The sequence below is a fragment of the Colius striatus genome, chromosome 11 (genome assembly GCF_028858725.1).
Source record: "Colius striatus isolate bColStr4 chromosome 11, bColStr4.1.hap1, whole genome shotgun sequence".
NCBI classification, from domain to species: Eukaryota; Metazoa; Chordata; class Aves; order Coliiformes; family Coliidae; genus Colius; species Colius striatus.
Genome location: NC_084769.1, coordinates 19,196,295 through 19,223,434, shown reverse-complemented (window position 1 = coordinate 19,223,434; position 27,140 = coordinate 19,196,295). Strand labels below are relative to the sequence as shown.

At 35.8% G+C, this 27,140-nt stretch overlaps 1 protein-coding gene across 2 annotated transcripts in view; it reads right to left on the bottom strand.

Annotated features, from left to right (window-relative positions):
* Positions 1-27,140, bottom strand: part of SLC4A10 (solute carrier family 4 member 10) — a 121,964-nt gene that overhangs the window by 49,195 nt on the left and 45,629 nt on the right. For both annotated transcript variants that reach the window (XM_062005200.1, XM_010204760.2), the window contains exons 4-6: positions 24,231-24,369; positions 17,706-17,866; positions 5,713-5,901 (exon numbers count right to left, since the gene is read on the bottom strand). In XM_062005200.1, the coding sequence (XP_061861184.1) occupies positions 5,713-5,901; positions 17,706-17,866; positions 24,231-24,369 (489 nt within the window). The remainder of the gene's footprint in view (positions 1-5,712; positions 5,902-17,705; positions 17,867-24,230; positions 24,370-27,140) is intronic.

Genomic DNA, 27,140 nt, shown 5'->3' with positions numbered 1-27,140 from the left:
TCTGAACCTTCAGGGAGTTTAGAGAACCCAAAGGATAGGAGATGAGGAAGATACAGAGATGAGATGAGCCTGTTAGAGACAGACACAACAAAGAGCAAAATAAAGAAATACAAAGATGAATGATACAGTTTTGTACATATAGATTACACATTTTATTATGGATACAGAGAAATGTGGAGAAAGAAAGAACAAGTATCAGATGAAAATGTCTGTAAATATGTTATACTTTAGTAATATAAAAATGTGTGGATAATACAAGTTCATGAAAATATATACATTTGAGAAGAATACAAAACAAGAAATACTACATTAGCTAATTTAAGCTAGAATTAACCATCTTAGAGTTTGCCTTCTCTTCAACAAAAGCTGGAGTAATCCACTCGATTCAGATCCAATACTGATAGAAAATGTTACTATATATATGGCATTCATTGTGACTTATTCCTGAAATGCAGTAACACAGCCACATACCTAGGAATGTCTCCCCTACCCTTTTTATATGGCTCCAATTAATGTCCATGTGGTAGCACTGATATCAGTTTCACATGCAGTAAACTAGCTCTGAGTTATGGCATCAATGCTTGAACTGATGATTAGGAAACTGAGAAAAGTAACAAACACCATAATAATATGTAATATGATACTGGAGCATTCTGTCCTAAATTAGACATCCCAAAACAGTCTTAAACGTCTCCACAGGTATTCATACTGTCATAAAACAATGAAGACATCTAAGTCAGCGAATCATACTAAGTGAAATAACTGGAACAAGGCTTGAACAAGAACATGTCAAAAATGAACTGCTTCAGAGCTCATGCTGTTGACTCTGAAGACCCCCAATTTAATATGCCATTGCTTTCTTCAAGTTCTTTGGCATATTGCTAAACCTCTCCCTGTAATTTCACAATTTCTCAAAATCATACCTGATATGTGGCATAATGTAATTTATACACTAATAATATGTTTGCCATGACACCAAGGGAGAAGCAGCAGCTATAAATGGCATATATATGGCACAGAAAACACATACAAGAGCATTATCGGACTGTGGATTGTTATGGATGAACAACACTTCAGCAATGTGCACAGAAATAAAATTTACAAGTCACTTATCCTGCCATGCGCCTCTCCCCCTAGTTCCTTCTTCTTGAACTTTAATCAATAAAAGGTCTGTTAGATCTCATTATTTATATATACACACACTAACACAGGTGTACTCTGAAGTCTAGATTAAAAGTGAAATAGCCGGTCAAAAAACCAAAAATGTTTACATGATGAAAACTTTTCCTAACTACATTTTCATCAAATAAATCCTCTACTTTTCCACATCACACATGCTCAAATCTTTAAGAACCCTTTATAAAAGGGAGAAGGCTTATGAAATGCATTTTAGCATTTCTCTAGCAATAGAAACTTATTTGCAATTGTCTTTGGCTTTTTAGACATGTCGTAGGAATTTATAGACACAATTCTCAGGTATCTGACTGAAAAATCTATCAATCTCAATAAAAATAAGTTAAACTGCTTTACAAATCAAACTTTCTAAAGATGGTTTACTAATGACAAAGATTCATATTTTTACCTGCCTTTGACAATATTTATGCTAAAACTACTCACCACTCTGTATTTTGGGTATTTGGTGTCAAATTAGACTTTAAAAAAAAAAAAAATCATTTTTCCTGCTCTTATGCCAAATTTGACTGTCGGTTTTTATTGGAACATCAAAAGCAAGCTTTTAATTCTCACAGTTTTGATGCTTAATGAAAAGTGAAAGTTAAACACAGCATGGCAGCATTAAAAATGCATGGTAAATCCATAGCACCCTGACATCTTAGCCCTGCAGAGGATGTGAAGAAAAGCCATTGTAAACAAAAGATAATACTACTAAATACAAAGCAAATTAATTAGATGGTCTGACAGACTCTTATAACAAAGAAAAAATGGAGGGAGAACATATGTACCATGATGTTCCAGCAAAGACATCACAGTGGTCTGTCAACAGCACAGCCATATATTGAATTTAAATTTATGTTCAGACTCCTGAATGTCTGGAAATTGATACATTGATAAGCTAGTATAGTCAAGAACTTGGGCAAAGGCAGGTTTTGTATAGTCAGCTGTACTACATAACCCAGATGGCAAGGACTTACGGCTCTGGCTCTGAATCACCTATTTTAAAACTGTGGACTGCTAAGGACTACTATCAGTTAAACTATCTACACTAATACAAACTTAGACAAACAGAATTTCTTTTTGCGCTGAAAAAGTGGTCAAGTTCTTTTGCCTAATTCCAACAAGGCCAAATAAGTGGTCCTGGCTCTTGTTGCTTCTGAAACCTGATTTCTGATAGGGTGAACTGAGCTGTAAGTTCATCAACAGTCCCTGAGATGATCTGGTTATCTGCCTGCAGTCTTCTAAAAGTTAAGCTTCTCATCTAGCAAGTAAAAAACAATAATAAAATATTTCTATGACTTTAATGTAGTTTTTTATTAGAAACAGAAAATAATATTGCTACTGTTGGCAATATATGGAACATTTTATGTTCATATGTTCTGACCTCAGTTGTGCACAAATAAGAATAGAGACTAAAATGATGCCTTGACGGCTTTTTACTAGTTTGTCCTCAGAAAACAAAGATATGGCTCACAGCACACTCCTGCCAGTAATATAAGGGTTTTATATCCTTTAATTTTGCTTTCTTTAGCACATATTTAGCTGATTTTTCTTTTGCTTTCACCTGATGCAAAGTTTTATTTTACTAACTTGTTTTTTAATTGTTATGAGAAGCTTGTACAGATGCTCCATGGCAATTTGAAAAGAAACAGCTAGCTACAGGGAGCCTAACACTGTCGCTGAACTCTAGCATTTGGGTCATGAGGTAATGGTAGAAGAAAATGATCAGAAACCTCACTGCTACCGGTCAAGCTTCTAAGAACAGCAGAGTTCCTGAAAGCTGAGGATTTCAGTGTAGATTCCTGTATAATTTACATACCACATAGGATGGCAAATTGCCCAGGGCAAAGATATAACTAAAAGCAAGACTGAAGAGGTTTCAGTCAGTGTGCCTGAAACTAGACAGTTATCTCTCTTTCCTCACTCCTTTAATCGAGTATTGGAGCAAGAGTTGTCACTCAAGCCCATGAGCTGCTTATTTGCTATTGTCTTGAAAAAAAAAATGATTCATTTTAAAACCAAAAACTTAAAATGGAATTTCCTCTTCTAAAGCTAGTATTAACATTCACACAATTAAGGTAATAAAGTAAGACCCAGACGTTTCAACTTAACGGGGTACTGAAAGGGAAGAGATAAAACAACCCAAACCCCCTTTGCTTAATCACAGGGACATTATCTATCTTGAAGAAGGTCAATTCAGAAAACTGCAATTATTCAAAAGCACTTAAAGGATGCAAGTAAAAGAGTAATGCTTCAAACTGATTGCAAGATATCTGTGTCCAGAAAGACTGGGTTTGGAACTCTTTTTGGATAAAAAGCTGACTTACATTTACATAAATATTGCTAAAATTCTTTAAGTTGTATTGTTTATGGTGCATTGAATGTAATTTAAACTAACACAGTGAAATGATTAAGTGATTTTATTTTTTACCAGGGGTTAAGAGCGCTCTGAGGTATCTACATAGGCACTTGCAGTGAAATCCAATACCTTTTCCTTTTGCAAAATAAGCACCTGTAAGAATACATCTCCTTATTTACAGAATCACTTAACCCCTGAGTACATAAAATTGGTGTGTTTCATATGGACTTAGATGCTGTCCTGATCAGAATCTATTTTGGGGAGTGAATTAGATAGCAATATGAAGAAGAAACTTATGCAGAAGTGAGATGTTTCTAGAGTGATTACTGCATCAGTTCCACTAGAAGATACAGAAAGTTAGAGCTTGCCCTGAGGGGTATTTTTAAGGAGACCTATTGCTTATTTATTTGTTTTATAGGATGTAATGCAAAATACTTATGCAGTGCAAGTTGGCATCTTGCAACCTATGGAAAGTAAGGAATAGGAATATTCTACTATTACTTTTTTAAGTGTGTCCTGAATATTTGTTTCGGGTCATCAGCAAGAGTTGGACAAATCACCAGGAAAGTTGCCTTAAAAATGATGGACTATTATCCTGCTGTGTATCCATATGTATAATCACATACATTCTAATAAATATTATTTTTTCCTTACTCTTAACATACTATTTATTGAAACATAATTAATGTTTCAATTTTACATCCTCTTCAGATGAAGTTATATATTGCCTTTTAGGTCTAAGAGTCTCCCCCAGAGAAGTGGCAAGATTTAGAAGTACCTATTTTTCAAAAAGACACATAGATGAGGTGCTGAGGGATATGGTTTAGTATAGTGACAGGCTTAGCAGTGTCAGGTAGTGGTTTGACTCAATGATCTTAAAGGTCTTTTCCAACTGTAAAGATTCTATGCTTCTATTAAAAATTGATATGGCAATGATAGAAAAAAAAGGACTTTCCCCAAAACAGAAGTTAGTCTTTATATCAACAGCCTCATCTTTCCAGATCAGCTGCACTTCTACTTTGCCTTTCTGCCCCTATGCCTCACAGGACAGAGCTGCCTCTTGCAACCTTGTACCTTCCCCAAGCTATGTCTATTTCCTCATTCCTCACTTTCCAAGGTGACAGAGCCCCAGTAGGGCTCTGAACCAGAAAGACAGCAGAAGGGACTCAGATTTCACTAAAGCTAAGGTGATTTCTAGAATAAGAGTCACTATAGTCCAATGGTGTACAGACAAAAACATTGTGTGTGTGTTTGTGGCTCAATAATTCTGCAATATACAATTCTAGTGAATTAATTGTAAATATTTGCAAAACTTGGCTCCAAGCTTAATTACACAGGCCTGTGTTTATGTAAATAAAGGGCAAAAAGAAATGATCTTTCATTATGATTAACCTATAACAACTATACAGCTTATAAATACTTCTATAAAAGCAAGAAAGGAAAAAGTTAAGCCAATATATTACTGTAGAACTACTCTGCAAACGCATTCTCTCATTTTCATGATTTTAAAACAAGTGATTTTCTGAAAGAATAAGCTACAGTTCTTGCAATATCTCTCCAGCAGCATCATCTTGAAAATGGTCTTCCAACCCCTCAAACTCAACCATGAAATCTGAAGCACCAGTTGAATACTAGCTAATGAATACACTATGAACACACTGTCATATTCTCAGAAGCTATTCCAATAATTCATTACATTTTAACTAAACAGGCCCTTGATAGTCAACAGAAGGCAAAAATAGTTATATCACATTTCTGGCACTAATGGAGAATGTCCAAAGTTCAGAGCAATACTGTGCAAAGACGTCCAAGCTCAGCTCAAAGGACTGCACAGAGAGCCTAAAGCACCAAAGTGTGCTCGAGCTATGCTGCACCGGGCACAACATGCCATGTCAATTATCCAGTCCAGAATGGCAGACAGCCTGCTTCCAACACCTGAGCCACTTCCCTTGAATGTCTCTGCACAGCCCTCAATGGTGCAGGATATCTAAATTTCTAATTTGAACAGGTGTGTTACTGAATGTTTAAGAGGAACTACCCTCATGTAAAAGGTACCAACTTTAGACAGTAGCTTTTCAGAGTAGAATCACAATGCATTCAAGCTGCTGGATACAAAGCACGTGCAATACTGAACAGGCAGATGTTGAAAGCTCAAAATGCAAAACAAAGCAATGCATTACCGTTTTTATCCATGGAATGTGGCTCAGACTGTTTCTTTCCAATATCAGCAAAAGATCTCACAATTGGGATCCTGTTGCTCAGCTTCTTCTGGTTCTGATGGTGATGCTGTTTAAGAAGTGCCTCATGTACTCTGTGACGAACATCCTCACTGAGCTGCCCAGAACCCACCTGCTGGTCCAGAATCATATCTGAAAATATATACAGAAGTATAATAAAAGTGGGGGAAATTATTTTATTTTTAAAATTGCAGTAATAAGATTTAGCATCCTATAAGATTACAAATGAAAGGTATCAGTTCGTTTACTACAACAGAATTTTATCTAGAAATGTTTCACTGTGAGGGAAAAAGAAAAATCAAAAAGGATGATATTAAAGTAGGCAAGTCAATCCCTCAAAAGAAATCCAGTTCCAAAATTAAGGTCACCTATGTAACTTTGAAGTCGGTCCCTAAGCACTCCCATACATAATGCATTTAAACCCAGGATTATGATGTGAGATGTCCTTTTTTTACAAATAACTCCTACCCCATTTCCTGCAAAAGGCTGGCATGCTGTGAGAAAACAACTTTCTTATTCCGTTTATACTTAACCCAGTAAAACAGTCAAGCTCTTTATTTCTTATAATTACAACACTTTCAGTAAATTATAAAGAAGTTTCAGATAAGACAATACAGGAAAATTTGCTGAATTATTTGCAAATACTTAAAAGATCTCATTCTACTGTCAGATATACATATTCCTGCAAGCGACTGATTACATGGAGGTGTGGGTAAAACTGATTCCCCTGCTAAGAAATTACAATAACTTTTGCAGTCCACTGGCAGAAAATATGCTTACATATTCATATTCAAAACTGTTTGCAAATATGTGCTTTATGTATTTCAAACATGAAAGCATTGTTGATTTTTTTTAATGTTTGTAATTCTTATTTTGAAGAATTCTGGTAGCAACAGTAACAACGAAAAAGAAAAGATAAATTCTGTATCAAAGTATCAAGTAAAAGAGCATTTAAGTACACACTGTCCTTGTATATCCATCTTAAGAAAGTGTACTGCACAAAAATAGTGATATAATAAGCTGAGTCAGAAACTCCTTGTACTGAAAATTCAGACAGCTCATGATTCTGTGCTGGAGTCAGATTTATAGCTACCTCTAAAGTCACAGTGGAAAGGCTGTAGAACAGGAAAAGATGCATCATTAGTAGAGACAGAATTTGTCAGGTCTTTGATAATTGCCAAAGAGCAAGAGAAAATAAGAGAGATAATAAAAGGTTTTAAATAATTATGTTGGTTAAAAGCAGAGTTTAATTGCTAATCTATGCACTATGTATACATTTAAAAAATACAACAGCTTCTCTTAACTGCTCGATATCCACATAACAAACCAATATATCATCTACTTAGTTGTTTTTAGAGCTGAATCACAAATTACCTGCATGTTTCAATTACTATGAAGAGGCTATCAACAAATCTGTATGTCTACAAGACACACACACAAAAAGACCAGGCTAGGTCCACAAATAAATACAGCTGCCAACAGATAAAAACATGAGAGATAGATCTGCATTTCACAACAGAGGGACGCAAAGGTTTCTGTGTTGTCTTTGACCCCCTCCAGCAACTATATGCTGTGCAGTATTAACAACGATGTTGACTGAATGGCACACACCAAAGAGTATATCACTGTCTGGTGGTGTCCCTAAACTCGAAAAAATTGTCTTTAAGGTGCTTCATCTGACTCTGAAGAGAACTTTTTATCTACAGGATTAACTCAAACACCACTAGATCAGTTATCTCTGCACTTCCAGTCTAGACAAACTGTTTCTCTATTACTGTAGACTCTCATGGAAGAAAAAGAGAGGCATAGCAGCAAGATGAGAGACAGAAAAGCAAAAGAGAAAGTAACATAAGTTCAAGAGAAGTCTTCAGGAGAATTTTTTCAGAAGCCAAGAACTTGCAACACCAAAGAACAACAAACAAAGTTCCAGTTCCAAGAAAGATGTTCATTTTACTGCTCAACATTATTGCCTTTTGAGGAAACATCTGCCCTGAGGGTACAACTATCTTCCCTTTAGACAGCTTTAGTACATCAAGTTGCATGTCAGAGTACCCAAAAGGTCAGTACTTTCTGTAAACATGACAAGAGATCTTCAGGGGAAAAAAAAACCTCCATAAATATATAACTTGGGGCATCTGTGCTAAAGTACAATCGAAATGATCCTGTTCTCTCTCCTTTTTAATTCTGCTGACCAAAAGACAAATTGTAGAAGATGTAAAACCAAAGATTACCTTCTTTAAGTTGCAATTGGACAGAAATCAAAGGAAGAGCTGAAAAAAAAAAGGATTCCTCTACAGGCAAATTTAGGCTTGTGGTCATCACCTTGCTTACAGATCAGTGGAACTCCACTTGTACAGTGTCATTACTGGAATGACAGTATTTTCCATATTGAATATTAAAATGCTATTACTGCTCAGGATGATGTCACTCGAGGAGAGAAAATGCCAGGAAAAAGAAAAGCATATCCATATCCTCTTCTTTGCCCAAATTCTCTGCTAGACTTAACGGCCTCACAAGCCATGGAGCTAGTATCAATGTAGCGACTAACAATTTTTACTTCCTGACAAACTCAGAATAAAGCAGCTTACCTCAAGTTTTCTTTTTGTTTTCCACAACTTCCCCTTTACTGTAGCACCTTTGCCACATGTAAAAAGGGAAAATGCATTCAGATTTCAAATGAGTGAAGATGTTTTTTCTTGCCTCGAAACTCCCCCTTTAGTTGCCATTCCTTTAACGCAGACCCACTTGCAGCAACAGCTGTAGGAGTTTAAATGCAGTCAAATTACTGCCAAATTACTGTATTTTGACCAATTTTTCAAGATCTGAATGGATGTGAATAGTAGTAAGAAAGGCTGTCTCTATGAGCACCTATTGTAGGATTCCACTTCAGTTTCTTCCCAAGTTTTTCCACATAACTTTTAAAAGCCCAAGCCTCAGATTACACTCTTGATTACGAAGACATGCTTGAAAATAAGATCATGATTAAAGTCTGACAGTAAATGGCAAACAAGAGCATTTTAAACATCTCAATTTCAAAATAACAGGCTCTATTCCCTTAAACCTGTGAGAAGATCCTTCATGCTCCCATCAGTTGAAGATGCATCTACCTTTTAAAGCCCTGATTTTCCCTTTTGTATCTAAAGTGCATGGCCATTTCTCCAAACTTCATATGAGAAAAAAAGAGTAAAGAGTACAGACCTGAAAATTCACAGTACTGTATCTCAGCTACATTCCTGTGTAACAACAGACTCTCCAGGATTTCTCTGCTCAGTAACAGATGTTTGGGCTTTTTTTTGTTGCAGTTTTAAAGACTTCTCCTCTTAAATGACCTTTTAAACTCTGCAAAGCCCACTTCTAGCCAAAGACACAGCTTACCATTAAATTTTTCAAGGGTGCTTCACAACTACATGGACTTTTCAGCAAGATGTTATGTGTGCAATATTCACCCACATAGTATTACCTATTCTATTCATAACATTTCTGCTGATATCAGGAATACTGAGGTAGCATGTTCCTTCAATAAAGAATCTGGAGTCACACTTGAATCATGAAATCTTTATTTGAAGCTCTTAAAGACAGACATTATTCCTGTCCTGGTGGTCTGAAAAGATTTAAAGAAACTTGGGATTTCATATAATTTCAAGATTATTTTCTCCATTGAGACTCAGTTACAATACATCATTTACACAAAACTGATTTTGTGGGTAAATGTGAGCACTTCAGCTACTGTAGTAGCTCAAATGTAACTCTGTCACCTGTGAACAATTTACTCAGGCTGTGAATTACAGCATCAGTGGTTCAGACACTTCAAATCAGTTCAAATGCAGTGCAGCTCATGTGTTGTCCAGCACAGCAAACGGCATCTGTTCCACCTCTAGGGTCAGCAAGGATGCAAAAGCAGGTTGGCTACTTCCACTGGAGATGGGGACATCAATTACACACTGCACCTTTGTCAGAGCCATACAGCCAGATCTACATGGAACCATCCCAGGTCCAAGCAAACGAGCAATAAGGAAACACACAGGTGTGGCCACAGCTCACTTCCTAATTGTTCTGGATTCACAGTGTGCCCATCAACTCACATACAATACTTCACAAAAATCCCAGGTGAAACATAAAACAAATCTACAGAAAGTATAGAACGTTTGCACCAAAACAACTGTGAAGTCCAAAAAGAAATTACTAATAGGTAAACAAGGTAAAGCGAGCCTCTGACTTTTGCAGTGATGTGTAAAGAAACAAAATACTGAGCACTTTTCTTTTTCAAGCTGCATAACACTTAAAATATAAGTTCTGAAGTTCATGGGCTAGGCTCATGTTGATTTAGGTTGACACTGACAGTTTACAGTGGAAGAAACTGAACTCATTATATACAAGCAAAGTTACTGGTATTTACCCCCCTGAATCTTCCAAATTTTATAACTGTGTGATTGCAGGGCAAAATGAGAGATTAATGACCAAAAAAATAAAACACATGGGCTTTTTTGTGTGTCACAATTGCAGTGACAGCTGAGTACAAACTGATTTAAAAGCCAGTTTTTTCCTTCCCTTAAAGACAGGGTAGAAAAAAACCCACAAAGAATATTCAATCAAATGTTAACCTGTCTCTAATGAATACATACTTCTCCAGTGAGTTAGGCACTAAGAACAATAGAAAACTAACAATTAGGACTCTTGGGCTTCATCTATGAACCAAGACCCATTTACAGTGTTTACCATGGTGATTATAAACAAGCTAAGCCCACAGATTTAGCCCGCTCATCCAAGGAGGCAGAGCGTTCCAGTGCACTGAGAGAGGGATTCTATTTCCAGCTCTACCTGAAATTACTTTGTTTAGCTTCTCAACTGAATTACTTGAAAATGAACAACAGAGAGTGAAAAATGTCTGCTTTTTAAAGTAATGGTATGCAATTCTACTCAAGAAAAAGAGCAAGCATTTCACAAAACTGTAAATAGTAGAAATGAGGCTAAAATTCCCAGCTTTCAGCTCAGTCAGCAAGCACAGTTGTAAGTCAGAGCTGTCCTAACATACCATGGAGGATGCTACCAAAAGAATGGAGACCTGATAAAACAATATATTTTGCACCTCAAAACAGAACAAGAGCCATGGGTGACACTGGTTCTGTCTCGACACACAAAATGAAAGCTGAGATTGACTTGTGCAATCTAAAAATATCCCAGATTTGTGGTTAACATGGGAAAATACAAAATAAGTTCATACTATTTAGAAGCTGGTACAATATTTACAATTCACTGACAAAGGAACAACACCTGATACAGGTTTCTCTGTAGAGGTAATCACCACATGGCAAGCTGTAAATTAAGCAAACAAATGCAAAACCTGGATAAGTGAGAAGGTGAAAGCTGAACAAAAGCCAGGTGTAGGGTCAAACAGAGATGCAGATTGCTCACAGGCAATCTCAGGCTTTGTTCAAGTGTTTGCAATAAAAGTTAAATTTACCATAAAAGCACTTTAGAGACATAACACACTGTGAGTCTCCCAGCTGAAACAAATGGCTCCAGTGAAATAAAATCTAAAGTGGAGCCAGTTTAAATATATCATTTTTATGAAATAATATAGCTTAAAGCAAACAAAGGCAAAAGACAACTTGTTCAGATTGAAAGCTTAACGTGATATTATTGAAATCAATAAAATCGCACACTTGGGATGTAATACCCTGAGTTGTTGAGCACAGAGTCCAGTGACCTCAATCACAAGATTAAGCTGTTACACAGATTGAAAATTTGATCATGAGGAACATACGAAAAACTGCTTGGGAAAAAACAGTCAGATCTCTGGACTTGAAAGCAGAATATTTGAAATTTAATTTAAAAAATAAACCATTATTAAATTTAAGCTATTTAAAATAAATGAGACTAGCTAATATTTCAAATATGCAAGCTGCCAAAGCTGCCATGTGCAATACTGAGGCTACAGTTTATATTTTACAAGGTTTGACATTTGTTCACAGTACACCGTGCACAACTACACGAAAATGCGAGATCTGTGACTCATGTTGTAGAGAAAGTATTGCCATTAAAAGCTGGACTAAACATTTTTTGAACCAAACAACAGAAAATGGCATCATATGCTAAGTAGAAGAACCTTTTGGGTTCATTGAGTGGTTCCAATCAGAAAAGCAGATGGTAATCTGAGAATCTACATGGTTTCAAAGGAACTAAATGAAAATATCAAAAGAGAACATTTTCATCTGCCAACTTGAACAACACAGTGAAGCTGCTCTCTAATGGTGCAGCCAAATTCTGGCAAATACCTCCTCAAGAGACAAGCTCCAAAATAAATTGTTTTGATTACATAGATTTTTCAGACTTCCTTTTAGCATATGTTCTATACAGAAGTGATCGATAAAATATTACTACATCAAATGTTCAAAGGAATTCCTTGTGCATGGAGTGCTAGCTTACTGATACAGGAGCCATTGCAAAGGCATATGAAAAAAGAATGTCACATATTAAAAATGGTAACAAAAAAACGTAAAATATGTTGCATTTTAAAATGCATTTTTAAAGAGAATAAAATTCAGCAGAGGAATTTCAAGGGAAATGTAAAATTCATCTTACAAAACTTAAGAACCATTTTAGAAACTTCAGGAATAAACATGCTGTTCTTTTGCATGATGACCACGTTGGAAATTAATTTCAGAAGTCTTTATTATAACAAGATATTGTCTGTGAATTCAACAGCATAGGTATGAATAACCTCTTTATCAACAAAGAAAATTGGGTGCCTGTCCAAAGAAATTCACAGTCTTGTAGATCAAGTCATAAGACAGTTGGAATGAAAAAGAAACTAATAAAAAATGGATATGCTGGAAGACAGGATGATTTTAAAATTCTCACCATATCACGAGCGAAAATATTTTTACGCAGAACTATCAGAGTTTCCAGGGACTAAATAAAAAATGTTCTGAAAGCTATGCAAACAGTATAAAAGAAGTTTTTCATCTGTAGATTTTACAACCATTAAGGTCTTAAACCACAGACTTTAATAATAAAAGCGATCTTCAAGGGCTGTGTGCTGGGAGTTTAATGCCTTACTAAGTGTTTATAAATTAAAAGCCTCAACTAAAACAAATAGCAATTCTTTGTCTCAATTTAGCAATGAAGATTAAGTACACCTCTCAAGGACATGAAGACTGGCACTGCATTTACAGAAAAATAATTTTATATTGGAATACTGTCCAGAGAGCAAGACACTACCACCAAATACACAATATGCATTTCTCCATAACAAAGTGTTAAGGCAAGTAAAAAGAAAGTACATGTACATAATTAATTTGTTCTCAAAAGACATGATGCACTATACTAATTCAGTAAAATTATCAACAGCTTGCATTAAAAAACAAAACCCATAGTAATAAACTATGAATCAGAAGTACAGAAACCAAAGTTAATTTAGGAGTACTCATTGAGACCACAGGGTATAACCTATTTTTTCAAATTCTTCTATATTTCATATATGCAGTAGCATTGAAAAGAAAAACCAAAAGTGACCATCAGGATCACTGGAGTAGCCGGGCATAAGAATAGCTAGCAAACAAAATGAGAGAGTTAAATGTTGAAAAAAACTGAAGTTAACAGGTGAGAGCAACCATTTCTTTTAATTTCTAAAGTGTCAGGACTGTGAAATATAACTGGAATACATACCAAAATCCTGGGTGAAAACAATGTTTGCATTGTACAGCACATCGTTAAGTGGGATTGTAACTACTGATAGTGAACAGCAATCGACTAAAATAGACAAGAAAGGATTTCCTGAGAGATAAAAGTTCTGCCTAATGTTCAGGTTAGCAGTCCTATGGAAAAAGTGTGGCTTGTCCTATTACATGGAATTCTCAAATTTAAATGGGGGCTGGAGGTTGGACTAGATAATCTCTAAAGGTCCCTTTCAATCCTACCATTCTATGATTCTAAAATATATCTAGCATACATATCTTGGTGGTATGCTTGTCACCACTACTGTCCTTCCTCCTCCTAACACTGTCTAATGTATGCCACACTCTTTGTAACATTTCATAAGCACCGGAGAGCAGGAACTTCATATATAATATTAGAGTTACAAATTACAAAGGAACTTGATAAGGAAAACTGTTACACCACCACAAACAATAATAATAATAATAGAGAAAAACAATTAACTTTATTTTTGGGAGGAAAAAAAAAAACTCTCTTCCAAGAAACCTGACAAAGAAAGTGTGTAATTTACAGAATTATTCACTTGCCAGAAGAATCTGCTGCAAAGTTGTTTTAAAGAGATGCCTACCTGTTCAAACAAATAAAACCACAAAATACAGCCAAATTGACACACCAACAGGGGTTTCTAAAGTTTAAATGGCACATGCCAATTCATGACAGACATCCTAAAGCCTCTTTGCAGAAGAAACAAGTTTTTCCAATCAACAGATCAAGATATCCTGGAAGTAGGCCTGATTCAAAATAGCATTACAATAACTCATCAAACTCTCTACTGAAGGACAACTTACATCTGTAATGAGTATGAAAACAAAATTATTATTGTGATTGCTGAAATCCTGACAGACATTAACTAAACAAATAAAATTACTACAACTAACTAGGGAGTAAGAGATTATAAACATGAATTCATTGTGGTCTCACTACACAATATCTTCCAAAAACAGGGGAAAAAAGTTTGCTGAAGTTATTTTTAAAACATTAATCCTTACTTTTTTATCTACTTAAATAAAAACAATTCTGGAAGGGATCTTGGCTATGGAAGATGTGAATTCAGGATTAAAAATGTAAAGCTTAAGGTTGAAAATCCTAGTGTACTATTTAAGTAAAAAAGCAATAAAAGAACATCAAGTAGCTGATCTAAGTATTTATTGATTACTTGAAATAATAATAAAGCAGCATTCTGATAAACACCTTTGCTCCTTCAAATCAACTGCCTTTTATTCTTCATATTTATCTTTTATCATTTTCAAGACAAACTCTGATTCAGATCATGACTCACAGAAGAATCAGATCTCGGCACAGAGCAAACACCCACACAAGTTTTTGTAGATTTGGATTAATAATAACTTGCGTCAGTTTGACACAAACAATTTGGGAAAGGTAAATGCAGAAAAGCAGCTACCACTATGTGAGCCAATTTTCATTCCACTTCTAAATATAGCCCACTGAACAGTATCTCCTTTACCTTATAATGTAACTAAAATAAATTTTATCTGGCCGTTACATATATTTGTATGTCACTTGTAAAGCAGTTTTCTTGATAATCATGTTAGAAAATTTTCTTTCTCCTTTTTACCTTTACCTAAACAAAAGTTTTCTATTCTTATGTGTGCATTTTGTATTTCTGTAAAGATGCTACTCTGTGCCCTGTGACAAGGCAAAAAAAGGCTCCAACAACCACTCAGGTCCCAGTTCTCAGTGCATGTGCTCTTTTCCGAAATTGATATATGTTGTATCATTTTTGATCTTCAAGCAAAGTTTGCAATATGGGTAACGCCATTAACATAATACACTATGTTTATAAAATAGAAATTTTTGTAAAATATATCTAAAATATTGGATCTATTATTTATAGATACAGAACCATTTTCAGCCATGTTGTGAAATACAGTAAGGTAGAAGCAAAAGAAAACTTCTAAGTAGATGCAAGATATGCAAGGATAGCCGCACAATAACCATCATGAGTGTGACACTAGATCTTACTAGGGGTGGATAAACAGAAAATTAGAGACCTTCAGATTGCAAAATAGTACAGCTCTTTGCTCTGTGTCCTCTGCTGGAAGGGACAGAGATTTTTAAATAGGAGCAAGGATACGTGAGCTCTTAGACAGAGTGTTATTTTAATGATGATTTTTAAAGTTCAGTTGTAATGGTTTTGCCTGGGCCAGGTTTTTGGTAGAGGGGAGGCTACAGGGAGGTGCTGCTTTAATTAAAGATCTGCCAGAAGCTTCCCCTGTAGCTGACAGGGCTAGGGCCAGTCAGTTCTAAGATGGACCCCACACCTGACACAGGCCTGGACAATTAGTGACTGAGGTAACGCTTCTGTGAATAAGGTATTTGAGAAAAAGTTGCTGCGCAGTTGCTAAACAGCAGCAGCAACAGGGAGTGACAATGTGAAAACACCTCCACAGACACCAAAGTCAGTGCAGAAGGGGGAGGAAGGAGCTTACGCCCTGAAAGAAAGGCTCCCCTGTGACCTGTGGTGAAGACCATGGTGAGGCAGCTGTGCCCCTGCAGTCCATGGAGGCCACTGGTGAGCAGAGACTCACTCACAGCCCATGGAGGTCCCCAACGCTGGAGCAGTTGGATGCCTGAAGGATACTGTAGCTCTGTGGGAGGCCCAAATTGGAGAGAGTTCCTGGCAGGACGTGGGAGCCTGTGGGGAGAGAAGAGCCCACACCAGAGCAGGTTTGCTGTCAGGATCCTGTGAAGGACTCAGTCTGGAGCAGTCAGCCCATACTGGTAGTTCATGAAGAACTGCAGCCCATGGGAAGGATCCATGCCGGAGAAAGTCATGAAGGACTGTCTCCCGTGGGGAGGGACCCCACACTGTACCAGTGGAAAATGTGAGGAGGTCTCCCCCTGAGAAACAGCAGTTGCAAAGTCCATCTGTAATGAACTGACCCTCACACTCATCCACTATCCCCTGGGGGGGAAGGAAGGAGAGTCCTGAGAAGAGGGAGGGGTGGAGGGAGGTGTTTTAATATTTGGTTTTATTTCTCATCTCCCTGTTCTAATGGTTCATTAATAAATCAAACCCTTTTCTCCCCAAGTTGAATCTGTTTTGCCTATGACAGTAATTGCTGAGTGATCTCCCTGTCCTTATCTCCACACACAAACCTCTCTTTGTATTTCTCTCTCCCACATCCAGTTTAGGAACAGAGAGTGACATTACAACTTGGTGGGCACCTGGCACCCAGCCAAGACTAAACCATCACACCAGTGTAAATATATTTACAATCCATACATTATCCCTGTCTTGATAGACTTGAGGAACTTAATTTATCTTCAGCTCTAGTCTACTAATGAATTTATTTATAAATGACCTAATTCAAATTGGCTGCTGTATTTGGGAATAGACATACCAGGCTGTTCAGCATGATTCTAGTAACAACCCTGCAACCCTAATAGTTTTAGAGCTCCTTGAGGACATGCATTACAGGTCTGTATAATACAGCCCCTAACTTTATTACAGTGACAAATACATTATTAAAAAAGTCCCCTGCAGTAACTAATTATAGCCTTTCTGCAGAAAATGGCATTCAGTCTCACTCTATCTTATAGTTTTGGGAGACAAGACTCATCCATTATTGTTCTCTTTTGCTTTCAGCTTCTGCTGTTCTCAAAAGCTCTGGAATTGCAACTGTCAAATACACTTTTAATGGAAAAAAAACACTCCAGTTACAGCAGTTAGTGTACCTTAATTTAAAAAAAAACTTTACATTTAGTATTATTGTTCTTGATTTCATTCTCAACTGAGAGATATGTTTTTTAAACTGGTCTATTTTTACGTTACATAATTATGATGAATTGTGGTAGTTTGAGCTATAATTTAATTTCTTATAAAATAGATTGCCTATAATTAGCATAAAAGTGGATTCAGTTTGGGGAAGTTAACACACACATCATTCACATGTGAGGTGGCACAGCAGGAACAGAGAACATGTCACCTTTAATGAAATATATCCAAATTGTTCTCTCTGAGACATTTTAATTTTTTCCTTTACAAAAACAAATATTTCAAAAATAGACAAGTCTATATAAAAAACATAAATAAAGTATTTACCAGTTGTGTTAAGCATAGATTCTCTTCTAATATACCAAGGAAAATTTTTCCTAGGAATTTGTAAACTGATCACTATGAGGCAGGTTTCTTGTAAGCACTTGATTTTTATTATTAATTTTCATAACTAATAAATGTATAACTAATCAATACATACCTGCAATTTCTTCGATGGAGTTAGCTCTCATGTCCAAAAGAACTGTGCCATTCAGGATACAACTTCTCAGCTCAAACAAGCTATGAAGTGACAATGTGGCAACATATGGCTTACTCCACCTCTCTCCACCATCTTCTACATCTTCTTCAAACTTCAACCACCTGTACAAACAGCCAATTATATAACTCTATTGTGCATAAGAAATGAAAAATATATTACTACTATAGATATTGAAAGATCACGGTTAAAAATGTCTTTGGATATCACTTTAGTCTTTGTAGGTAATATGAGAAGCTTCCCTTGCCTGCTTCTTTTCATATAATACTGTATACATTCTAATGATTACTGTACTTTACAAAACCTTTGACTAATTCTTTGGTATATAATGTCATTTCTATGATAAAACAACAAGTAGCATCAAAAAATTAGAGAAGAATTTATGGTGAAGAAAAAGAAAAGCTATACATACAAGAATACAGGTGATAACTTTCTCCATTTACTTGTCACTTCAGACTAAATATAACACAGAAAAGACATTTTTTCATTTAAAGTAATTATACTGACATATTCATACTACACAGAATTTGCATCCATTACCACCACCATAATCTTTTCACAAAAGACTCTATTATAAACTTTGTTAGTTTCTTAGTTACTTAACTGCACTAAGCTACTCATAAAGGCAGTAAAAAATTATGCAAAATTCAGGCTATTTTTCATTTAAAAGTTCATACAGTCAAATTAAAAATGTCACAGGCGCATACATGCACATACAAGCAACATATAAACAGTTTTGAACAGTCTTTCAAGCCCCAAAATATGGGTCTTGGACAAAACAATCAAGTGAATGACATGAAACAGCCCTTTAGAATCCAGTAACAACATCATATCTCGCTATTTTTAGTCTCATTTGCCAATTCTCAGGTTGTGTAAATTTGGAGAGACTTCAGCAAAGTAAAAAGATACATGAAACTGGCATGAGAGTATCAAGACTTTTGTTACTAGCCAGCTGGATGAACTGTCTCATATGACCTTTTTAATTGTTCACTGATAAAAACTACACTAAAAATGTTAACAGAACACTAAGCAAATAAGAAATTAAAAAAAAAAACACCAGGAAAGTGTGTTAACATATGCAAATGTGTATTAAGTGAAAATTATTAACTATTTCAAGCATACATAGATGTTGCTGCATGGAGCCATGCAGCCTGCCAGTTGGGCAAGGTTTGAACAGCTGCAATCACAGCACAAGCCCCTATCAGTTGACTCAACAGAACTCAGCTGTTTTATAAGGACAGGCAGCAAGGAAGTCAAGTCAAACAAGGCCTCACACCTTAACAGCATCTTCACATTTTTTTACAGACAGCAATGATGTCTGTAAATGAGCCATAAAGTCTTGAAAGCTGAACAATTTACAGTTTCACCAAGCCTCCTAACTGAGTAAAATGCTGCTCTCTGCTCCTGGTCCACCTTATCTAGCCATGTTCCTATTTGTAAAACATACCTGTGTAGTCATATGTTCGATACTTTCCTTCTTTCAGTCCCTGTGTACCAGACTCTTCCCATTCTGATGATATTCTGCAGCCACCACTGCAGTCACTCATCACCAGCACATCTGCCCCCTTCCTGATGTATTCCATTTCTTCTAACTGTACCAGCTGTCTCCACTCTCCCATTACTTACATACAGTTTGCCCTCAACGCCTTGGCTCCTCCAAAATCTCCAATCTCTTCTGTCTAGCCCTCTCCTTTGTATTTAAACATTTTTCCTTCTATTTTCTCTGTGCTGGACACTTTCCAGAACTCATCTTTGCCCATCAGACCTTCTTCATCATACTTTCATTCTCCACTCCCTTTGCTCTGCAATCTCTCTTCTCCTTCCAGTCAAGCCAGGCTATCTCCTTTACCTTTTCATTCTTCCAGAGAAGCAGCAAGGCAGAAAGACACACACAGCACACACAAAGATCTGCTTCCACAGAGCTGAGCCATGAATTTGAATTTGCATCTGCAAATGAGGTTTTCCAAATAGATTTTCAAAATAACATCCAAATGGACAAACAAAAACACACCCCACCTCCACCAAATTCAAAGCCACAGTTTGAAAAGGATGAGCTAGAATAATTTAGGAAAGTTACTAAGAAACATGTGAGAAGGGAAAAAGTTCCTCACTGTTTTCATTTTACAGTGCAGCTGGATTCCGTAAGAATTGCTCCTAGCTTACTAATGCCCATAACATCACAAACATGGTGCATTAATTGTCCTGCTCAAAGTATTGCCTTCTAAGGCTCTGCCAAACAACTACATTTTTATCTTCTTATGCCTCTGTTTTTGTGTGTTTCTAATCTCTTTAGGAGACTTACACAATTACAATCTTTGCACTTGGGTGCTGCCAATTATTTCTGACAGACCATCACCTCATTCAATGCTGATTCAAAAAAGATTAAAAATCATGCTACATATATTCTAAAATCAATGCTCCAAGCATAGATTCTCACATAGTATCATCAAAAACCTCACACTGTTACTACTTTTTGTTCATGGAAATAGTCTTCAACATCACTTATCTGATTATACTGCTGCAGCCTGTCCTTGTATTACTTATTTTGAATATACTGACATATTCTAAACATATTTTAAATGAGTGATAAAAGATGAACATGTTCCAACCATGTGCTTGGAATATGTTTAGAGCTGTCTTAGTTGTGTCTGATCACACAGAATGGAACAGAATCACATAGAATGGAGCTGATCAGCTCTATTCACAGGGTTTTCCTTTACTGGTAAAGACTAGCACAGGTGTATCAATCATACAGTTTGGATCCTCTCATAGCATACTTGCTGGAACAAAGCATACCAAGGGTTTCAGCAAGGTATGTTACTATTGGAAAAATATTCCTCAGATGTGTGTGTACATGCACACATATACATGTGTTGCATCTTCCAAAGTTACCTCCATCAATTTTTCAGGAGTTGATAAAAGAGTGCTCAGTTCATTGTAGACTTAGTTACAACAACGTGGTGCACCATATAAAGTGGGTGAGTTCAACATTATCTATTTTACAGCCTGTTATGTCTGCAGCAGAGAGCTGGAGTATGTTCTCACAACTCACTTAAGGGTCAATGTTATTAATGTAATCTTACAATCTGTATGAATTTCCACATGAGCTTTTGCCTGCCTATGCTAACTAGAAAACTAACCAAAGTAAACAAACACATCAGAAACATAGCAGAAGTGATAAACCTAGGTTTTGTGACCTAGTTTCTTTGGAAGAAGGTTTTGATGCAGAAGACAAGCATTTTCACTTCATATTTGTAATTTTTACCTAGTACACCCATTTTCTAGTCACTTAACATTTTACTTTCTAAACTAACAACAGAGGGGTTTTTTTCATAACTGTGCTGTTTAATTAAAATTCAAGCCTAAACAATATCCTGATGATTTCCTCTTACTGCACATTCCTTTCTGTTCCAGAAAGGCAGTGATATTCTCCTGAAATTTTCATTTGCTATTAATAGATACATGCGTTCAGGTAGTTTGGGTAAAGCTTGCTACACTCAAACACTACCTTCCAGCCATGATCATGAGAGGATAGCTTTTTAACATCAGCTACAATTTGCAAATATACTAGTGTGTGGATAAAATAAGCCCAACTGTTGTGCTTCAGTATGTTCCTTCACAAACTTTCTAGAAATCTTTTTCCAGAACAAAATCTCTACACTATGCATTCACTACACAACTGCACAGCTGGGCCACATACAAAAATTATTGTAAGACTGACCAGAGACTGGGGGGAGTGGTTTTAAAAAAAAAAAAAAAAAAAAAAAAGAGTAGAAAAGGATTTACTCTTCCAAACAAAGCTTCAGTCAAATCTTATCCATGGCTCCCTTTGATATGTTACTCTTTTTATCAGTCAACGAACAAAATGTTTCATGTAGTTTTTGCTGTTTGCTCAAGATAATTTTTTTTAAATTGTAAGGCTGAACTGTCTGTGCACTTTCCATCAAACTGAAAATACAAAGGTACAGATTTATTGTATCAGAGCCAATGCAATCCTTCAGTCCACGCAGAGCTTGGTGAAACAAATACAGAACCACTCAGTGCCAACACTCTCACTAAACACAATTAACACCCTAGTCTTCCTCTGTACCATTTGCATTTAAATTCATCTACCTGGAACTATGACCAAAGCCAGACAATAAGATTTATACATTTTCTTCCTGTGGCATTTTCCACACAGATGGAAAACATGTAATATGGCTGGAACAGCAACAAATTTGGAGTGTATCCTTTGCATACCATGGATCAACCACTGTTATTGAAGGTGATCCAGTGTATTAGTTTGTAAGTATGTGCTCTTGCATATTAAACACCACTCAATTTCTATTACTCTACTCAAAGTCACCTTGTTCTTTGTGATATCCTTATGTAGTTCTAGAGTAACAGAAAGTCCTAATTTCTTATCAGCAAGTTTCATTTTTATAAGTCTATTTTTTTTATTATTCAGTTAAGCTATTTACTGACACTAATTCTTCAAAAGTTAGTTGTCACTACCTTCCACATTAATAGTTAAATCTCTCAGTGTGATCTGCTGCAATTCTCAATTAGTTCCTTACCCACTAACACAACTTTTACAGTAGACCACAGTTTAAGTAATAAATTCCTATTGCTGTATATCAAACGCTTTACTAAAAGATCCATTGTGTCTTCTTTGACAGAAAAACAAAAATCAATTATGTGATTAAATAGCGTTATTAAGTTAGTCTGACATGACACATCACTGTATTGCATTTTATCCAATTTTCCACTTAGCTTCAAGTCTACAATTATTCTTTCCTTCAAATATTATTCTAAGCCTTGTATAGCCCTGAAATCTCCCTATGAGGGCTCTGTTCACTCCATCCACTTTCATCCTTTCTTGAATAGCACTGCTGTTTGCTACAGCACAACCACTCACCTGATAGCGTCACAGAAAGATGGGATTTACCATACCCATTCTTTCAGCTTTCTGAAACAAAGACATTATTGCATCCAAACATTATTGCACCCTCTTATTTGCACAGATAAAGCACATCGACTCTTGCCTTCATTTTTAATTTAGTCATTTCACTGCCATCTCCTCCTTTTCTAATAGCCAGTCTCATTTCTGTTAAAACATTTTTTCATTTTTTAGTTCCCAAATTACAATTGGAAAGGCCGTACATATAAACAGCTCAATCTAAACCGAAATTTCTTTATTTCACCTATTCTTTTCAAATTCTATCGTGATTAATTACTTATGTTAATAAAAATAGTTATAATTTTAAGAAATGCAAATCTTTGCTGATTTTTTCTTTAGTTCAACTAAAGAAGTTTCTATTTCCCTAAAAATGCTAAAAATTACATAAACAACGGTGATATTTTTTCACCACAATAGAAACTGATACTGCTCCTAGAAGAGGTTCTATATATTCTTAATCAGTATGAGAACACTGCAGATGATTAACTTGATTAGAGTTTCTCCCTCAGAATATTAATAACATTATTTAGGAACACTCCTACATTCATTTTGCAGCACAATCCCCACGTGAGAATTTCTTACATGTAAAGATCTATATTTAGCTTCTGTCTATGCCTCCTATGAACAGATAAGGGAAGGTCATAGAAAATTCTGTGGCCCTCTGTGAAAGCAAGAATTTGCAGTAAAATAAAAGGGAAAGCTAACAGTCATACTCATACCAAACAGCCCACATATGAGTTCTCAAAAATATTCCTTCAGAAAGTCCACAATTATTATCCTACTGACACCAAAGATGCAGTCTACACACTTCCAGGAACCATTGAGGAATACTGTCAAAAAATATTGGCAAGGAAAAAGAGAATTAAGGTTCCAAAAACAAAAATTAAGCAAAGATTGCTGGAAAATGTAAAGTCTTCAGAGAACTAACCAAATCATGTCTCATTTAGATGGCAAGAAATGGAAAGGAACATTAAAAAAAAGTTCTATTCCAACATTATTTTTTTATTAGCAGCAATGTAATCTAAAAAGTCTTTTCATACTAATTTTGCAGAAACAAAATAATCCAACACTGAATACTCAAAGTCTCAAAATCAATTGTTCATTGACAGAATATGTAAAAGGTTTATTATTCTAAAAGTAATCTCATTCCTTACTTTAATCTTTTTATAATGGTAACTTTATTGGTTTCTTGAGGGTTCAAGACTATATGAAATTATAGGCTAACATATGAATAAAACTAGCAATTTTTTATTCATATACAAGATATATTTATTATATATAAATGATACCATTTTTCTTTCCCTTGATATTCATTCTGACCTATTTCATAAATCCAGCTGAAAACATTCAGCTCTGGGAAACAACAAATACTGTTGTAATACTAGCAGCTGAAGGATTACAATTATGGGTTTATTTAAGCTTTATATCCAAAATCTGTTTCTGAGCTTGCCATAGTTTTGAAATCATTCCTCAATACACCAGCAACGAATAGCTACAGATAATTTTTTAAAACTCATGAAAACACTCACCTTGCTGTCTCCCTCCACTCTGCATCCTCTCCTTCACGCCAACAAATTTCATCAAGCTCAGTAAAGAGATCATGAGGAATGTGTTCCTCGTCATCATCTTCTGTTCCAAGAATAAACTGCACCCTTTGTGATGGGGTATCTAGAGAAAAATTAAAATATCAAGTCCAGAGTACCTTTTTATTTTTCCCCCTGAGCAAGAAAACACCTAACATTTCATTAGATTATCCAGACTCTCATCTATACTACTTACTGTCACACAAAAAACATGACTATTGTTATGCTGTAAGAACAACTACACAAAAATACCTGCAGACTGAGACCTCTTTATTTACTGCCGTTTTCTCATCTGCTAACTGAAGAAACTCATCTAAAGACAGAATATGATGTACAGAAGTAGTGACTACTGGAACCTGGAATGTATCTCACAGGAAAAAGGCAGCATGGAGCTGATAAATTCTTCACTCCAGTGTTGCAAAAACTACATTGCCACATCATAAGTATAAATCCATAGATGTAGCTCAGCTCACAAGCTAGTGTACTAAATATGTGTTGTTTTATCTAGCAAGAGAAAGAAACCAAAAGAAACTTCTCTAACGTCAAGACACAACTGGAAACTTCAAAAAGAATACATCACTATCTCCACCTACCATTCTTTCATTGTATATTGTTTGTAAGATGGTTAGGCTGTTACAAATGAATAAACTGTTCACCTGTCCCAACTTTGCTATTTTATTCTTCCTGTCTTCCCTTTACATGCCTATGATCAGTTATTTTTCTTTATAACTTTTCAGCACAGACCACTAAATGTATTCTGGACACATACTATTTTTTTTTTCATATCACTCAGAAAATTAATAGAACTCAGAGAGCACCTTGATGTCCATGTATATTCAGTGCTCATAGCTCAAGAGTTTTAAGTCTTTTTTAAAAACAAAAAATCTCATTTGCTTATTTAAATGCAAATCTCAAATGAACAAGCTCTGGATGAAACCAGTTTCTCATTTATGAGACGAACCAAAGTCCTTTGTGAGAGCTGATAGGGGCCAGGCTGCCAGTCAACTGAAAAACTGATTATCCAGAAGAACAGCTCAGCGATTTCTTGAACCTTGTCTAAAGTTCTCTCCTACAACTGTATTTGTAAGACAAGCTACAGTATTTTCCATCGAGCAGTGAGGAGCATTCCTGCATAAGATCCTCAAGCTTTCTGAATTTTGGAAAAAATGAAACGATAGCACTCACTGAATGTTCGTTACAAGAGCAGATACAGCACTGACCAAAAATAATTAAATGGGCCATTGATACAGGAGTTTAAACTCAGCACTGAAGACACCTGTTTTGGTAACAGTAGTAGTAATAAACTTGCTACAGCAACGAAACATGTGACAGTTCATACATGGTCTGTTTGCTTAAGTAGAGTGTAAAGATGTAATACGGTTAAGTCTGCTTACTCTTTCATAAAGCAAGGAAATGAAACACAGGAACAAATATGAGAGACTAGGGCTCAGGTACTACTAAATACTAGAGAAAGGAACTGCAGGGGCATAGCTAAGGAGACAGAAATTACTTTTAGTAAATCATTAAAGAATCAACAACCTCCTCCACTTTGCTGTTTCTTTTATTACTCTCCTCTCTCACTGTTCAGTCTTCTTTTTCTTTAAGACCATTTCAATCTCTATTCTAGACCCCTTTCCAGCTTCTCTCTTCCTGTAATTCTTCATGTTCCTCTTAACCACATGTTGGTACATTCTAGAGTAAAGTAAATACAAACACCAACATTTAACTTGAGACTAGAAAGTATATTCTAGTCAATTAGTATGCAACTGTTATTTCCCAGAAGGACAAAATTCAGGAAGATATGAACGCGCAAAGATTAAGTGCATATGAGTGACAGAATATGGAAAACAAGCTACTTTGGTAGAGAGCTGGACTGCAGTGAGAATCTGAGAATAAACACTGCCAGGAACATCCTGTACTCTTGATAAAATCAGCAGTAGAACTGATTTGCTTTTAAGCAATAAATGCGTTGTGTTGTACAGCAGAGCGGCAGTTTTGTGGCAGTTATGATACCCATGCAAATGCACACTTTCAGCGTGGGAAGGAAAGCAGAGGATCAGAAATTTCTTAAGTCAGGTGAGTTGTAACAAGGAAACACCTCACTGCTGTGATTTGATCCTACTGGTTCTTCTGTGTAACATACAGTTACTTGACTGACAACAGTGAAGAATCTACACAAATGACAAACTGTGCCCTAAATTATCTTCTTCCTTGTTAACATACCAGTAAAACTAGCTGCTTGATTCTTGCTATTTTTCTTTGCTGCTCTAATTTGTATTGATGTTTGAAACCTGCAAGCCAGAGCTTGACTTTCAGACAACAAGCTGGAAACTGAAAATAAAAGTTGTTGTTTGCTTTACAGTACAATAATTTTATTTCAAAGACAAAACTCTAAGAGAAATGAACAATAGGAAAACTTTTTTTTTTTTTAATCAGGTATGTTGGTTCCACTTATAAAACTGAGTTAACAGGATTATTCATGTGAGCAATGCCAGATGAATTTGGCTGTTATTCATAGGAGTAATAACCACCAAATATATCATTAATGCGTTACAGGGAAAAGGAATAATACGTGATTCAAAACAGTATGAAAGAACACTTCAATTGCTGACTGTCAAACTGTGATAACTTAATCCTCAAGTGTAGAAGCATAATATTTGCAAAGTAGGACACTCAATATTTTTTGAAGTCTAGGAAAACAGAAATTGACTTGAATATTATCTATGTCTATCCTCACTTCAAATAGTGCAGTCAGTGTAAAAAAAAAATCCTTCACATTATCATTGCTGTTTGTAAAAAGTAATGAAAGCAATTTAGATTAAGCTAAAAAAAAATAAATGAATGGGAATAGTTTGT